This window comes from Patella vulgata, chromosome 5 (assembly GCF_932274485.2).
Source record: "Patella vulgata chromosome 5, xgPatVulg1.2, whole genome shotgun sequence".
NCBI lineage: Eukaryota > Metazoa > Mollusca > Gastropoda > Patellidae > Patella > Patella vulgata.
The window spans coordinates 28690594-28707904 of record NC_065883.2 but is presented as its reverse complement, the minus strand read 5'-3'; the positions used below and the strand labels follow the sequence as shown (position 1 = coordinate 28707904).

The 17311-nt window shown below is 32.1% G+C and overlaps 1 protein-coding gene across 17 annotated transcripts in view; it reads left to right on the top strand.

The window, feature by feature from the left end:
* LOC126821856 (arf-GAP with GTPase, ANK repeat and PH domain-containing protein 1) overlaps window positions 1-17311 on the top strand; it is a 59117-nt gene that overhangs the window by 14237 nt on the left and 27569 nt on the right. For 12 of the 17 annotated variants that reach the window (XM_050550404.1, XM_050550403.1, XM_050550401.1 and 9 more), the window contains exons 2-9: window positions 10360-10418; window positions 10716-10803; window positions 11385-11470; window positions 12133-12274; window positions 14995-15129; window positions 15585-15778; window positions 16247-16384; window positions 16930-17028. In XM_050550404.1, the coding sequence (XP_050406361.1) occupies window positions 10360-10418; window positions 10716-10803; window positions 11385-11470; window positions 12133-12274; window positions 14995-15129; window positions 15585-15778; window positions 16247-16384; window positions 16930-17028 (941 nt within the window). Of the gene's footprint in view, window positions 1-10025; window positions 10090-10359; window positions 10419-10715; window positions 10804-11384; window positions 11471-12132; window positions 12275-14994; window positions 15130-15584; window positions 15779-16246; window positions 16385-16929; window positions 17029-17311 lie in introns of those variants that run through there. The other 5 variants (XM_050550406.1, XM_050550405.1, XM_050550402.1 and 2 more) reach the window with 3 other exon arrangements.

Genomic DNA, 17311 nt, shown 5'->3' with positions numbered 1-17311 from the left:
TGGAGCTACAATTTAACCAATTGCAGTTAATGCTGGCTTGAAAGGAATAGAACCAGTTCCGGACTGATATTCCTTTCAGAGATTTAGTTTTACAAATATTTTAGTCAGCAAAGGATTCAAAATCTTTCAAATGTGGATCAGCATCTTTAAACTTACTTTGGGAAATTTAGTTTTTCTTTTGCTCTAACCTGTGTTCATTAGCCCGGTTGGTGCAAATAAGTAAGAAATGAGAACTCATTTCATTTCATTTCATTTCTATTGTATACATAAACGACAATATTGATTTTGTAAATTGTCTGGTTGAGAAGCTGTATAAAACTATACATAGAAAACTATTATCTTTGTCTACAACAAGTGAAATGAGAATTGATCATAATAGTATATATTACTGTAAGTCCTGCTCTGATAATATATACTTATGTATATTTAAATACAGGGCTAGACTCAAACCAATAACACAAGATTGATCTAAAAATTACAATTTCTTTTCTGTGACTAGACTGACTCGTGATTATAGTTAAGCAGACAATAAAATAACACACCCTAACTTGATTAGTCTGATAGACATTTAACGTCATTCAAATATAGATTTTAGACTAAACCACGAGACATTCATTAGAAACGCTTATATTGTAACTCTTCTTTTTCTTTCCAACTTGTGAGATTAAAAACGGGTTTTAATGATGTTCAGTTCTTTTCTTTATAGGACAATAAAATATGTTGTAAAGTTTAAGTTTTAATTTATATTTTTAAGATTAATCTGTTATGGAGAAAACAAATTAAGTATCAATTATTATAACTAGGAATATCCAAACAATTTAATTTTGTCGGACATTTATGTACATAAGAAAATATGGAATTGCTTCCATGTACATGTACATGCACATTCTGTATCTAAATGTATGATTTGTCAAAATGATGTACATGTACATTTCCCAATAATAGAGTAGCCTGGTAGCAAAATAACTATACAGCATTTTTATACGCCCACATTGAAATGTGGTCGTATGTTGTCGTCACCCCGTCCGTCCGTCCGTCCGTCCGTCCGGCGTCCACAATTGCTTGTGGACGCTCTAGAGGCTAAAGTTAATATCCGATTGACTTTAAATTTATACAGTGTTTAAGGTCATGAGACGAAGAAGCCTAATGATTTTCAGCCATTTCCGATAATTACTGCCAGAGTTATGGCCCTTGATCGCTTCAAAAAATCTTGTGGACGCTCTAGAGGTCAGAGTTAATATCCGATTGACTCTAAATTTATACACAGTGTTTAAGGTCATGAGACGAAGAAGCCTATTGATTTTCAGCGATTTCCGATAATTACTTCCAGAGTTATGGCCCTTGATCACTTCAAAAAATCTAATGCACGCTCTAGAGGTCAAAGTTAATATCCGATTGACTTTAAATTTATACACAGTGTTTAAGGTCATGAGACGAAGAAGCCTATGGATTTTCAGCGATTTCCGATAATTACTGCCAGAGTAATGGCCCTTGATCACTTTGAAAAATCTTGTGGACGCTCTAGAGGCTAAAGTTAATATCCGATTGAGTTTAAATTTATACACAGTGTTTAAGGTCATGAGACGAAGAAGTTTATTCATTTTCAGTGATTTTCGATAATTACTGCCAGAGTTATGGCCCTTGACACTTCAAAAAATCTTGTAAATGCTCTAGAGGCTAAAGTTAATATCCGATTGACTTTAAATTTATACATAGTGTTTAAGGTCATTAGACGAAGAAGCCTATTGATTTTCAGCGATTTCCGATAATTACTGGCAGAGTTATGGCCCTTGATCACTTCAAAAAATCTTATGCACGCTCTAGAGGTCAAAGTTAATATCCGATTGACTTTAAATTTATACACAGTGTTTAAGGTCATGAGACGAGTTATGGCCCTTGATCACTTCAAAAAATCTTGTAAATGCTCTAGAGGCTAAAGTGAATATCCGATTGACTTTAAATTGATACAGAGTGTTTGAGGTCATGAGACGAAGAATCATATTGATTTACAACGATTTCCGATAATTACTGCCAAAGTTAAGGCCCTTGATCACTTTTAAAAACCTTGTGACCCTCTAGAAGCTAAAGTTATCATCCGATTGACTTCAGATTCATACACAGAGTGTAAGGTCTTGAGACAAACAAGTATATTGATTTTCAATGAATTTTTATGACTTGAACAGCTAAATCCATGATGTTAAAAGTTTCCTATACTAAACGTCAGCATGGGGCAAAACTTTATAAAAACCAAACAAATTCTAATGGTTTTTTGATAATTACTTAATGAGTTGTTACTCCTAATCAGATTTTAATGTATTATAAATGTTTCATTACCGAAAAAAGTAAAAATATGTGACAACTCTTGTTGACTGCCCGGACGAGTTAGCTGCTGTGGGCGTATGTTTCGTTGCCTGGCAACCTATCTTTAGATTACTTACAAAAAACCTGATGATGCCAGCACTCATTTTATTAATTTTAATAGGCAAAACTGAAAGATCTATTGAGTAATCAACTTCATTGTCCAACTTCCCTAAAATATTTTCTACATGTACATGTTGAAAGGTAACAAGAAACCTTTTCACATAGGTCAGCCAGTGTACGTACTATTCTGGGCAGCCTACGGGGAGAGGGGGGGTGGGTGAATTTTAGTAAACACATGCGTGATACTTACGCGTAACTTGCATGTGTTCGGCAGTGTAGAAGATCCCAGACTGGCCATAGAGATTTTTGGTCCTGCACATGCAAAATTTTTCACTTCGTTTATTGCGGGTGGTGAAACCCCACGACACGTGCCTGTACGGCAGGTTGTGAGCTAGGCTTTAGCAAGAACTGATTTGTTTCTGTACATAACTTTTGTTCATATGATTTTGTAAATTATGTAAAATTTGTTAAATTACCGTTAATTAGGTTATATAGAATAGTAAATATATCTGGTTGACTGATGTAATTATAATTAATGTACTGGTACAAGAAGGAAGGATGTTATTACTGTTATAACAGGGAACATCTTCCTTACATATATAAATCGATGTATTAAAGCCACTGTACTGTAGTTGCTTTATGGCCTTTCTCAGTTTTAAAGTTCTGTCTGTCTGCAAAATAATGAAAAAATACCATAGCCAAGAGATTGAATATTGTATCATGATGACCAGCTGGAAAGGAAATATATAGTAACTGTGTGAGTGTGACTGGATTTCTGATTTGTTGGGTCTGAATAACTATATTGTAATCTGGGACTATTGATGCACATAGTAGTAGGCAAACAAAGTTTTATTATCTGAAACTAACTTACTTGCATATGCATAATGCATTTTTAACTGCTTACGATGGGTGTTAGTATCATTGCCATATAGGCTAAATATAGCTGACAACCTGACAGTCACGTATCACAATATAGAGCACATTGTCTGAATTCTGTTTTTTTGGTGAGGTTTGTGAAGGCATACATGTACATTCTAAATTCTGATTGCTCATAAAAAATACTGAAAGTTTGATATCCAAGAATCCACACATGCTAGGTTCCCAATATCATGATTCGCGCTACGATTGAAATCGTGGTTTTAGTTGTGGAGTAATCGTGATCCTATCAAGTCTTATATAGTTTGGTCAGTCATAGCAATCGTGTTGATCGTATCGAAACGTACATGTATATGCACATACCAGATCATGGACTAAATAGGGACAATCCTGTCGTAACGTATGGGAACCTAGCATTATACACATTACATTTTACTCATCCACAACTTCACAAGGTATATAAATAATCAATTTAGATTATTTATGTACATGTACATAATGTCTTTCTTTAATTTTGAAACATAAAATGAAAACTCAACACTCAAATTTTAAATGTATTATTCTAGATGTTTTTAAAAAAATTTAGTTTGATCCCCAGATCAAAGTGTCAACTTTTGTATATTCTGATTAAGGGTGTTTTTAACCATCCACGACCATTTTCAGTTCTCCTATTGGTTGTTGCTGGGAGTGACTATTTGAAATAGAAATGAAGGAGAGAGAGGTGATACATATATAAGATCTAGATAGCACCTGTTAAAACAAGATCAGCTTAATAAATAAACAATAGTCAATCTCACATCTTATCATATATACTTATCATAGACTTATCCTTACAATGTACATTTATACTTTTAACCTACATGTACATTCTATTATTTATTTTCCTCTTACATTTGAAATTGAGAGATTACTTTTCTGCCATACAGTATGGTCTAATAATTTACTAAATTGCTACTTTTCATCTTGCTGTCCTCTACAATGTAGTTGGAATGTCCAGTTAAATGTATTCAACACTTGGTTTTATGTCTCATTCACTTGTCTTTTGTTCCTTTAGCTTAACTCTGGTTATTCTATTGTGAACTAATAGCAATTGTCCAATTAATTTTATTAAAAATAAAATATTTAAAGATGCTTAGTTGTACATAAGCACATATACATGTACGTACATGTATAATTTGTATGTACAATATAAAGGTTACAGAATTATTGTTCAGATAGATATTAAAATATTTGCATTCTAATTGTCTTTCAATCAATCAAATATTCATTTACCATTCGAATAATGACAGAGAATTTTTGATTAGTAGTCCATAACCAGACATATCTTTTTGCCAAGAGAATATCTTATTCCTTAATATTTCCCCTTGCAATGTTTAAAGTTATTTATAATAGATTCATACATGTATATTTTGAGTACATCCTGGCCAATAGGTTAAAGTATTTAAGTCCTTAGTCATTGATGGTACATGTACATGTACATAAAGATTTTAGCAACATTATAGCTACCCAACAAATACTCAGAAATTGATCCCCATTTCCCAACAATCTGTCTGTACTTTAGATAGTAGGGCTACATTGTACCTGTATGCAATATTGTGAGTATATCCCTTCCATTTGGTTAAAGTATTTAACACATAGATGTTAGATCGTTGTGACCTGTGTGTTATAAATAGGTGAAATATATTCTACACCTTGTAACTAGGTAAATTTGTAGGATAATCCCACCTAGAGGAGATTTCTTTTGAAGCTGGGGTTACTTCACAAACAGTTGGTTAAATGATTGAAGATACTTTTTGTGATGATTAAGTTTCATGTTATTAATGTTCTTTGAATTCAAGTTAAAAATATTTTCTACGTGATTTGTCAGAAAATGGTAGAGAAGAAATGTCAGTACATGTATTATCATGATAATTATTTCAGTAATTAGGTCGAATGACCAATATGTATATACAAAAATAAATAATTGTCATTAACAAACATCTAATCATGGTAAATCCATTGGTAAATTCAACTATCAAAATGATATTTACAATACTACAATATAATTTTGATTAAGATTATATTGTGAAAGTGTACAGAGTATCTTTTCCTAACATTACAATAAGCCTCCCATCATTGTATTTTATTAAGGACAGATTGAGTAAATTTTTAAAGGGACATTTTCAGATTCCACAAGATCCTGGGTTCTCAACCTCTGGGTCGTGACCCCAGCTATGGTCGCCAAGCTCTTTTCATTGGGTCATGCTATGTTTTCATGAAAGGCATAAATCTTTTATCTATATACCTCTTGCCACCTTGCCAATCGTCTTTACTCAACTTTTGTAAAGGTGTAAAAATATAACCCATAGGCTGTCAAATAAGTAAAACAATAATAAATGTAAATAAAGATGATGTTTTATAGTAAAAGGTGACTTGTTCTTCGACGGGTTGCGATCAGATGGTGGTTTCTCGATTGGAGTCGAAAGCAGCAAAAGGTTGGGAACCACTGCACAAGACACTGTAATAAAGTAATAAATATGTAAATCACATGCCAAACTCAGAAGAAATAGCCCACATGTATCTCTTGTATATATATTTCAGATCAAAATATTGAGCTGTTTGTAAATGATCATTATAAATGTAGATGTGCTTAATGGGGTTACATACATTTAGCTCATTTACACATTTCAATTCCTTAAAACAAAATGAATGACTTGATATTCCTGACTTTGTCTTTACTAGTACCATTATAACTTTGGCAAGTTTCTAAAACATGGAATCTGAAAAGAACAATCCCACGTTTAAAATGAACGTTTATGTTTGTATATTTCTTCAAGTAAAAAGTACAACTAGATAGTTGTTCAGAATTCGCATAAAGATTGGCAAGAGTCTTTCACCCCAAATTAACTGGTTTTATTCAAATATGTCTGGGGGCCCCTCATAACCCCTCCTTAAAACACCAGTCAAATTTACACGATTTATACTGCGTGTAGACGAGTAAGAAGTCAATATACAATGTACATGTTACTAAGCATGTACTTTTTTTGTAATCCCATATTAAATCCAATCTTATTCTTTTATTTTCAATAACTTTTGAATACACATTCTGACATACATCACATGTGTATTTATAATAAGAATGTGGCTAATGGACCATGAAATATATTTTATTGGCAAGATTTTTGTATGAATGATTACACAAAATGATTGAGTGATCGGATTCTATTTATATCTCAAGGGCAGATGTTTTTGGGTTTAAATCAACAGGGTAGAATTGATTCATTGATTGACTACAAGCGCCAACTATTTAGAATATCAGCTTCCTGAATTTAAATATCTTTTGACCTCCTTGAGTTGTTAAGCACTAAAGTCTGCCAAGGAATAATGTTCGTTTGTTCTTATTGATCAGTGGAATAGTGCAATGTGTTTTGGTGAATTGTACTATTAGCTAAATGTTTGAAGAACACAGGGAAATAATTTAATTTACATAATGGTGAACTGAATATAATCTAAGGAAATTTAATCAATACTTGGATGTACTCAAATCTTGGTTTTAATATACAAAAAAATCAATTAATTTGATTTAATATTCAAGAGTGTTTACAATTTACTCTAAGAATAAAAACTGTATCGGGTTAAGGCATAAACGAGCTAAGATTTTTTAAATAGCTTTTACTTTTATGTGTCTTTTTAATTTTTATCTGTAATATAGTTTTTAGATATTTAATTTTCTTATGGCCAAATAATTTCCTTACCCAATACATAAGTATTTCCAAACAAAGGTAATAATGCATAGATTGTGTGGAATCTTAAAGTGGTCTTTATTCATTCATTCACCTGAAGCCATTACATAAAGGCAGGTGTGATAATCCTAACATTTGTTGGTGTCTCCCGTAGACCATTGATTTTCAAAGAAGTTTATTCTCCTTGTTGAAAGGATGTGAGATATAATGTGACACAAAGACAGTTTCGTTCAGATGCCTGAAAATGATTATGAAATTTTACCTTGGTTTAGGTAAGTACATGTACATATATATGTGTATATCTTATTGTTGATCAGTTGCTGTACATGTAAATATGAGGGAAGAAACAGTTAAATTCGAAGAGTTTTAGAAATGATAATGATATTTTAAATGTTGTTTCTCATACATATATATATATCTCCAAAATTATTAGCACAACCGCAAAGCTGCACTACTTTGTTTCACTGTAAATGATGAAAAGATAAAAAAAAAAGGGGTATGCCGACACAAACTGATTTCAACACTGGTTTAATAAAATTTTAACATTTTAAAGTACTAGTCGTCCGTCTTGGGACTATTCATAAATAATGTCATATATATGTACATGTATGTACATGTATATGTCTGTTGTAAATCACAGTAGTGATCATATCTGTAGAACATGCACAGTCAAAATCCAAAATATATAAGGGAAATGTACATGTACATTGTATATAGAATGGACAGAAGTGGCTTGGGGCTAAGCCTAACTAGAAATCAACATGGACTTCATGATTGATTATCGGAAACTCCCATCACCGAGTAATTACATATTTGCCATGTTGTAGCAGGAATAGTGTGTAAATGTTAGGTAACTGCTGTTTAACATCTCAATATAGAATATACAAGTGTAATATGTGTGGTAGTTAGAACCTGTATAAAATCAATATTAAATAGGTTATATACATTATTCTACTAATACAGAAAGAATGCTAGCAATGTAACATATTTATCATAATCAATAATAGCACATATATTCACTTAACCCCAGACAGCATATCATTAGTCCTTCGGAAAGGACATACAACACAAGTTATTTTTTTGTTTACCTTTTAAATTTTTGTGAAAGTAAAACTGGACAGAGTTCTTGCTGGATATTTTTAGCCCGTGATTTGGTGGTATTTTTCAGTGGAGATTAATGTAGAATGTTTTGGGAATTCAATATTCTTCTGTACTATGTAGTTCTGTAATATTTAAACTTTAAAATGGTGTGAGCACTATTGCAGGCCAAAAATCCTATTGGTATTGTTAATTTGGATATTTGAGAAATTCCCATCAATTCCCATCAATTTTTGATTACAAATACTAATAATAGTGGAGAAATTCCCCTGTTACATGTATATGTAACTTTGCCACTGCGATCCATGATGCTTTTTCGACTTTAGTTCCCAATTAAATTTTTTGAAGTTGGTTTAAAACAGCTGGTGTATATGTATATCATATACTATATGACATTGTTGCTGGTGGAGTAAATGTATAATAATGGTGACCATACTGATCTAGGTTATCGATTTTCTGTTAATGACAAGTTAGAAGTTTAATTACATTATTATTATGTTCTGTTCTTATCTAGAAAGAGTAAGCATCATATAAGATTTATTCCTTGAAAATACAACCCATTATTAACATGCTGTCAGCTCAAATTCATAGTCTCAATGACATCCTTTGCTATATATACATGTATGTATTATTAATAAAATCAATAAGAGATCAGTTTTAAAACAGCTGTTCGTCACATGTCATCAGCTCTCCGATTGATCAAATATTTCTATGATGACATTAACTTATTGACGTAAATCTTACTTGCGTATCAAATATTGCTAACTGGACAACTTACAACTGAAGTCGTGAGATTTCTGAATTGTTATTATTACTCATTCAGATATTTATGAAATTGTGGGAATTCTGTGATAGGATGACTGTATATTGCCACATGGCATTCTTTTTGTGTGACGGTCCTAGATGCAGTTACAACAGATGAGATTGCTAATGTATTGGTGTTTTAAACGACTTCATCTGTGATCCCTGTAATATTTCAGGAAAACTTACCTTGTTAAATCTGTTAAACATTTATATATATCTTTTCTTGGAAGTGGAATTCATATGTGTTATTATTTTGTGTTAATTATTTTAAATTTCTTGTGAGAGATAGCATTGTACGTGTATGTAATGTGCAGGAATTGCTTAGGATGGTTTTAACCTGTCCTGTCTTCATTAGCCCAGTTGATACAGAACAACAAGAGTTACAAGATGTTAAACCCCATTTCATTTAACCTCAAAATATCTTGTCGGGTTGATGCCAGCATAACTAATAAGACCAGAATACATGTATCTCAGAATAACCTTGTAAAGTGTGTAAAAATGATAAATATCATAATTTGTGTTGCATATCTCTGTGATAAACAATGCACTGTACAAATATGTCCTTAAGAGTTCACTTTTCATTGTTGAAAAGTGACATTATTTAGTTGTGTAGATATAAACTTACCGTATGTATGTATCCTGTACTAGTCAGTGAGTTCACATGCATCTTTTTATCGATTGGTTAATACATAAATAAAATCTAATCTACAAATGTACGATAACAATAATCATTATGTCAATCATGTGATCAGGCTGTTGATAAAACAGTACTATTGTAATAACTTCTTCACACGATTTTAATAACAAAAAACATTAGAATTTACTCATGGGGTTATATCAGGAATAATTAATGATTCCCTGTAGTTTTACCGTTTTTATAATCAAATCCATTTGTGTTATCTGGATTTATATAATAGTAGTTTAAAGTTGTGTTGATGATATCCTATGAGATTATTTCATTAACATTATTATGTTTTTGAATTTTGATATTCAGTACTAAGAGAAAAAGTCACATGTTGTCAGACATGATTAGAGTTTTGTGATTGTTCTATTGGATATATGTACATGTGAGCAATGTATGTAAAAGATAAGAATTGAGAAAGTGTCAAAAAATAAATAATGTTGGATATTTTCACATCTTGTGTGAGTGTACATTCTAGAAATAAAGGTAGGAATAAGCATCATGTTATTGGAGTACTGTGTATATTTTATATCTGTAATCATTGTGATAGAGAAGTTAAGCAGGCTATTTGTACAAGTATATGATATTCTGAAATACTTGAAGCCTCTTTCAACATAGATAAAAAAGACAATCAAACTTCATTGTCACTTGAATATACATGTAACAGTGTAGAAGCCAAAATTTATGATCTTATGTTTCTTTCGGTGTATAAAAGAAAGTTGTTTAAATCATTTAAATGTTCTATGTATTTTTCAGATTCATTTGTGAACAGTCAAGAATGGACAATCAGTCGATCTGTACCGGATATCAAACTGGTAAGTACTGGTACAATCAATGCTGTCAAATTTCATGGCTACCATATTTGTTTAGCCATGATGATTATACTTTGAAAACATTAAGAGAACACTTGTCAAAATGTTTTGCTGAACATGTAGTTTTTTCTTCCAATTCGGATAGAAAAGTGTGAAAATTATATTATAATGTTGATGAGTCAAAATGACCTGATGGAAAGCATGGACATTGTTTATTATTAGTATTAGTTGTTCGTCTTTTACAACTTTAAATGAAAACCTACCTAGACATGAAGTCAATATTAATCTTGTATATTATAGGGTATACTGGGAAGTGTAAACAGTGGAAAGTCAGCGTTAGTCCACCGTTATTTAACTGGATCATATATGCAGGAAGAATCTCCAGAAGGTATAATAATAATATCGATATATTTGAATCTCAAATTTACCATTATTTTTCGTTTTAATATTAACTGGAGGTTAATAATTAGAGATTAAAATTGGTTATGAAAGGATGGGTGTGCTGCCCAAAAGCAACCGTAACATTGATGAACGTATTGATTCCAGATAGACAACTCTATTGAAGCAAATAAGATTACAATATTGAGATTTAGCATTCATGTTGGTTATAAGCTTGTCGTCTGTGTGCAGCTGGTGTTAAATCAGAATCTGTGTTGAATATGACCGGAAGTTAGGCAATGTCATTTGTTTGTATAACTACAAATCTAGATGTTATAGTTGAATTTGTGATGCTACTAAGTTCTTTGGAAGTAAAACAGGGGAATATTTATCATTGGAAAAGAAGATGCGTTGTTTCTTTAATTAGTCATTACACAATATTTGAAGCGACTGTTTTAGTAACCAGAGACCACAGTATCCTACCACTGTGATTACCATCAGTCTTATCCTTTAATGATACATGTACTTGGATTAAACATTAAAAATCCTGAGATGTTTGGAATTCAAAATTATGAATTTTATTTTCCTTAGGAGGGAGATTCAAGAAGGAAGTTACATACGATGGTGGGAGTTACCTTCTCTTGATCAGAGATGAAGGTGGGTCACCAGAAATGCAGGTATGTATTTGTTTGGTCTGCTTTTATTCTTTTTCCCACCATGATACCCATTACAGGGCACAGTAGTTCAAGTATTGTGGAAGGACTAACTGTACAGGGTTATAATTACATGTAAATCGTGTTGTTTGATATTCATCTGGTAAATTACAAATTAACACGATAGATAAAACACTAAATTGTGTGTTATAGAACAGTGGCGATAGACGTACTGTAGTTAAATATTGGATTGGGGCTGCAGGTTCTTGTCAAGAAAGTATTAGCTTATAGTGTTTGTTTCTTGCTATCAGTGGTGCAGACATTTGAATGAAGTGAAAAACTGAGGTCCCGTATATTGGCAGCATGTTAAAGATACCCTGACACTTGGAAATCGATGTAAGAGTAGGCCATAGCACTGTAGTCTTTGGCAGAATTCCCCCTCACAGCACATGGCATGGACGCCGCATGGTGCATGTCCTCTTCAATAGCGTGCTTGGGGCAGAAAAGTAAGACATAAATCCCCATAAATTGTATTTCCACAATCGTCATTTATGTGACCTACCCATGAGTAACCTACCCACGGTTTATCTTGGAACCATATAAATTAATATTCCTGTCCATTTATACTAATAAAGAATTACCCGGTATAGATATTATAATAATATTTATATTAAATACTATTTCAGTTTGTTCATTGGGTAGATGCTGTAGTATTTGTGTTTAGTCTGGAGAATGAAATGAGTTTTCAAGCTGTCTATAGTTATTATGCTAAAATGGCACATTATAGAAATGCTGCAGAAATTCCACTTATTTTAGTCGGTACTCAAGGTAAGTCAGATTCAGTCAAATTAGAAATCTCTGTGTTCATACCGATAAAGATTATATGACAGAGTCAGTTGAATATTGAAGTTGAGTACTGTTTACATGGAGTTTTTTCTGTTCTGCAATCAGTTTTCAGAAATTATCTAATAAAAACTGATTATGATTGTTCAGTAACAATAAGTGAAATATACTCTTCAAAAAAAGTAGGGGATATTCAGAAACAATACAAAACTGCGAAAATGCACTACTGTTTTTATTAGAGGTAACCAGTGTATGTTAATAACAGGCCAATTTCCTACACATGAACATAAACGGTTCATATGGGGGGCTTATCTGACGGCCCCATTTCACTCGCAAAGAGATACACGTTTTTGATTTTTGTCTCAATAATGAGTAATTGCTCCACCAATCCTCAGACATTCAGCGATTCGTTGTGGCATGCTCCTAATCAACCGTCTAATCACGGTTTGGGGCAATCTGACCCACTCCTCTTGCAGTGCCACGGCCAATTCTTGCAGTATTGTCGGTTGACGTCGATGAACACGTCTCCCGATCAAATTAAACGTAACACACTAAAGCAAAGATACACCAAACAGTAAATCTTATGCAAGAACCGATAGGAAAGCAACATGGATAGATAAACCAGCATGCAGCAGTTTTCATCAACTCTTCCTTGAAGTGTTAAATTTGACAAAGAACCACTCCCACATGTATGGCGCTATTGTGTGTCTCATGTGCAGCTCAGGGGTTTTGTTGGGGCGATAAGTTCTTCATCTGTGAACATACTCTCAAAGCATGTCAAATGTCCATGACTATTTATCATATTGCAACCTGCATAGGTATAATGCATTTCAATATCCCTTACTTTTTTTTTTAAGAGTATATATGGCTTAATTGTAATTCATCTGGCATTGAGGCACAAATCATTTGTTGACAACACATCAGAACAGTAGGTCTATACATAGCAACCACTAGAATCCTAGCTAGACATCACACAGTTTTATAGGATGTTTTTGAGCATGTATAATGTATTGTAAGCATGAAAGGCAATTGTCTGAACAAGAACTATATACAAAATTGTGATAACAATAACAGTCTGCAAATTAAATGAAAACTTACCAATGTTAATATCATGAAACTCTCGAAGCGAACTCATTGTTGCCAAGAGTTACTCCTCTTTTAGTCTCGGTTAACAGGTCAGAACTATTTACTCAAGGCTGACACTTGCGGTTCAAAACACCATAATTAGACTAATTTCATGTTCCTTTAAAAAATTTAGAAAATTTGGTGATATCCGAATAACATTTTCTTTCACAATTCATTTACCAGCGGCAATCGTTATAAAGCATTAAAATGAAAATCGAGACTTAACTCAGAATGGAGAGATTTGACTAAAATTTTCAATATATTTAATTTTCATTATCTATTTATAAACTATTATAGCACAAACGTACAGCTTTTTATTTATCTAAAGTAAATATTACATAATGCATTTTTAAGTAAAATATTTTACTGCTTAGAAAACATCTAAACATGAACAATAGAATATTGTAACATCTTATTAACTGATGTTTATCATGTTGACGTTTACAAATTAAACTGCATGTGCATTACATGTGCACCAGAATATTGATAGATGTTTATGTTTGTAGACAGATGTTGAACTTGAAAACTTAAAGCAAAATTCTATAAATAACATCTGCTTATGATGTAAATATAATATGATGGTTTATTTTTTCAATTTTATTGTTTACATATATTGTGCCAAGATTAGAATATCAATAGGTGTAACACGTCTACTGCCTTCATCAAATTGCAATAGTTCTGCTATTACAATTGAAAAATAAATAGAATTTGTTTTTGAGTAGAAATACCTGTCTTTGTTTGGTATCTTAAAATTAATATTTCCTTTTATTCTTGCATGATGTGAGGAAAAGGTAAAATGTCTTTTCTCATTGATTTTAAATAATGTTCAGTGATATATGCTGGTGCTAAATCCTTAAATCACTTCACACAAATATATTGTGGCAGCCATAGTTAATAAAAAAAACTAAGTTGATGAGATGTAAATCTCTGTTTTAAGTTGATTTTATTTTAACTGTTAAAAATAACAAGTTGAACAGCACACCGCCACACCTCCTGACATTTATCTATTTAGGCATGTTAACATATGTCATGTCACACCATTTGATAAAATACAACATAAATTACCATAAAATACACATCATGTCTGCTAAAAACATTCATGTTCATAAAAAATCATGACAAATCGGAGCTGTTTTTAATAACTTTTAAACAAACAATTTAACAACTAAAAAACAAAAGATTTTTTTTTCATTCGAGAGATAAGAAAAAAGATTTTGTTTTGGTGTTAGTTTATATTCATGTTTTTAAAAGAACATATTTCTGAAGGAAGTAACAATAAATTGTATTTTAAATACAAGTTATGTGAAATCTTTGTGTAGGAAAATGATCCAGTCACGCATGAAAAACTCAAAATGTTTCTAATTACTTGGCATATTTTATATTATAAGGGACCAATATTGTATTGTTAGGAGAATAAAGGGGACTGAAAACCCAGCAGCTTTTAAAATTACCTGGCCATTGAAAGCTCACTGTGTCATGAAATTTGGATGACTTAGTATATAATAGACAGCAACATTTAAAAAATTGTACAAATTGAAAATAGATTGTATAATTTATTCTATATACAATGTATGTTTCAGATGCTATAAGTGAGAGTAATCCAAGGGTTATTGATGATACAAGAGCACGAAAACTAGCCAATGATTTAAAACGATGTTCATATTATGAAACATGTGCTACTTATGGTTTAAATGTGGAGAGGGTCTTTCAAGATGGTAAGTAACAGATAATTCCACACTGAAGATAATAAGTTAAGATTTACCATGCATTGAGCAGTTAGGACATTGGACTCTCAACAAGATATTATATGTCTTGTTAGTTCATTTAGATTAGGACTAAAAAACTAGGTCCAGTTGTGTACGCATTGGTGTGCATGTAACTGAAGTAGAGCAGCGGAAATGCCCCTGTTTTGGCAAAATTCTCTTATCTCAATTTGCAGACTTTACCATAGAAATTACCATTACCATATCTTTGTTTAAAATTGATCAAGTATTGTGTTGACAATATAAAGCCCATTCCATTTGAATGGTTTTACTTGAGATGAACAGAAAGCAGTTGACATAGCTTATGTGCGTGTGATACTTTTCAGGGGAAAGAACTTAATAGCACAACTTAGGAATTATTTTGTGATTCATAAAAATGAATAAGATTAAATCAATTTTTATTTTAGCGTGCCAAAGGATAGTTCAAACGAAATTCCCTCACATTCCCCCAATGCTCAGTACTGTTGTTCCAAGCACTCCAAATCATTCACAGAGGTTTGGTACCAGTAAACCATATGATAGTCACAGTACCAGCAGCCAATCAACCTCTAGTTCTGGTACCTTGACAACCAATAATCCAGCACTACGTGATCAACAACAGGTAAGATTGTGTTGGGTTGTTTAGCCACACAGGCTTTGAAAGATTTATATTATTTTTAAATGTTGATATAAGACGTCAAAATATTATTCTATTGTTCTGAAACAAAACATAATTGGTGTTGGGTGGTCGAGTGGTATAATGTGAGCGCTTTAGATGGTGCTACAGCCATACATGCCTTCCAGATTGACCCACAAATGATACTTGGCATCAATTTATGTAAACTACACAAATATAGATAATTTGTCATGCATGCCATCAAAGCACAGTAACACCCCCTTGAAGCTATTGTACTTCTAATCAGTTGTCATTGAAAAATCAACATTTTCTCCCGAAATAGAAACAATTATTTCAATTCAAAATTAGTTTTATAATGATCACTAAAAATGGATTAATATTTGACAAAACCATGAAAAAAAATTGTAAGTCTTGTTATGACTTTATACCTTCAATATCTGTAAATTATTTCAGCAGGAACAGCCAAGAATATCGAGGGAAAAAGAGTCACGAGAATCGAAAACTGAAAAATCTGAAAGAAAGAAAAAAGAACAGCCCCCTTCCCCACCATCATTTCCCCCACCCCAGCAACCAGAGCCCCCAGAACCACAGGTAGGTTTTTAAATTTGATAATCCCCAAATACAACATTTAACCTAGAAAACAACGTTGGGATCTAAATAAAATCGTTTTTGATTTTCTTTTTTAGAATATTTTAATTTCTAAATTTTATTTTTAAAAATAAACTTAGTGTCTTGATGTTGCTTCATTAGCCTGTTTAATTATTTTCATTTAAATTTGATTTAGTTTTATTTTTTTTTGCACTGTCATTGATATATTTAATTATTTTTATTTTGTATATATATGTATGTGTAATGTATGTGTTATGTTATTTGTGTTTTCTAACTGTTGGGGGAAGGATGGGATGAGAGTTATGTCTCAGGAAGAGTAGCTCAAAAGTTGAAGAGAAGGAATGGTGAATTAAAAAGCATTACTATGAAGGGAGATTTTGGGACAGTGTAAATACTAACACACCATTCCGAAATTGATGATTTGCATCTTGTCAATCAGAAGTAGTGTGTTACCTTAAATGAAGGGAGGTAATCCTGCATATGTGAATAAGGGAGATAATTTGTGCATGGAATCTGTTTTATTCTAGGACGATAGAGTAAATTTTAGGGATCCTGCAGTCACAACACCTGTTACTCCTCGAAAAAATAAAAAAACTTCTGTTATCCAGAAATCTAATTCTTTCAGCGTAAGTTTAAAGGTCATAATTCCAGTTTAACAGTTCTAGTTTGAGAATCACAACTTTTTTTCAAATCCACCACTTTCTTAGTTCTTTTCTTTATCACTATTGTCTATAACTAACAACAATATTTTTTCATCTGACTCCGTCAATAAGGAAAGATAACTCTAGTCTGATTTCTCAAGTTAGAACGGTTAGACAATTACTGAAGCTTGTAACTAAGAGTAAAAACATGGTAAAACAAAAAGGGTGTCTAATATTATTAAATATAGAAAAAATATTTAAATTTGCT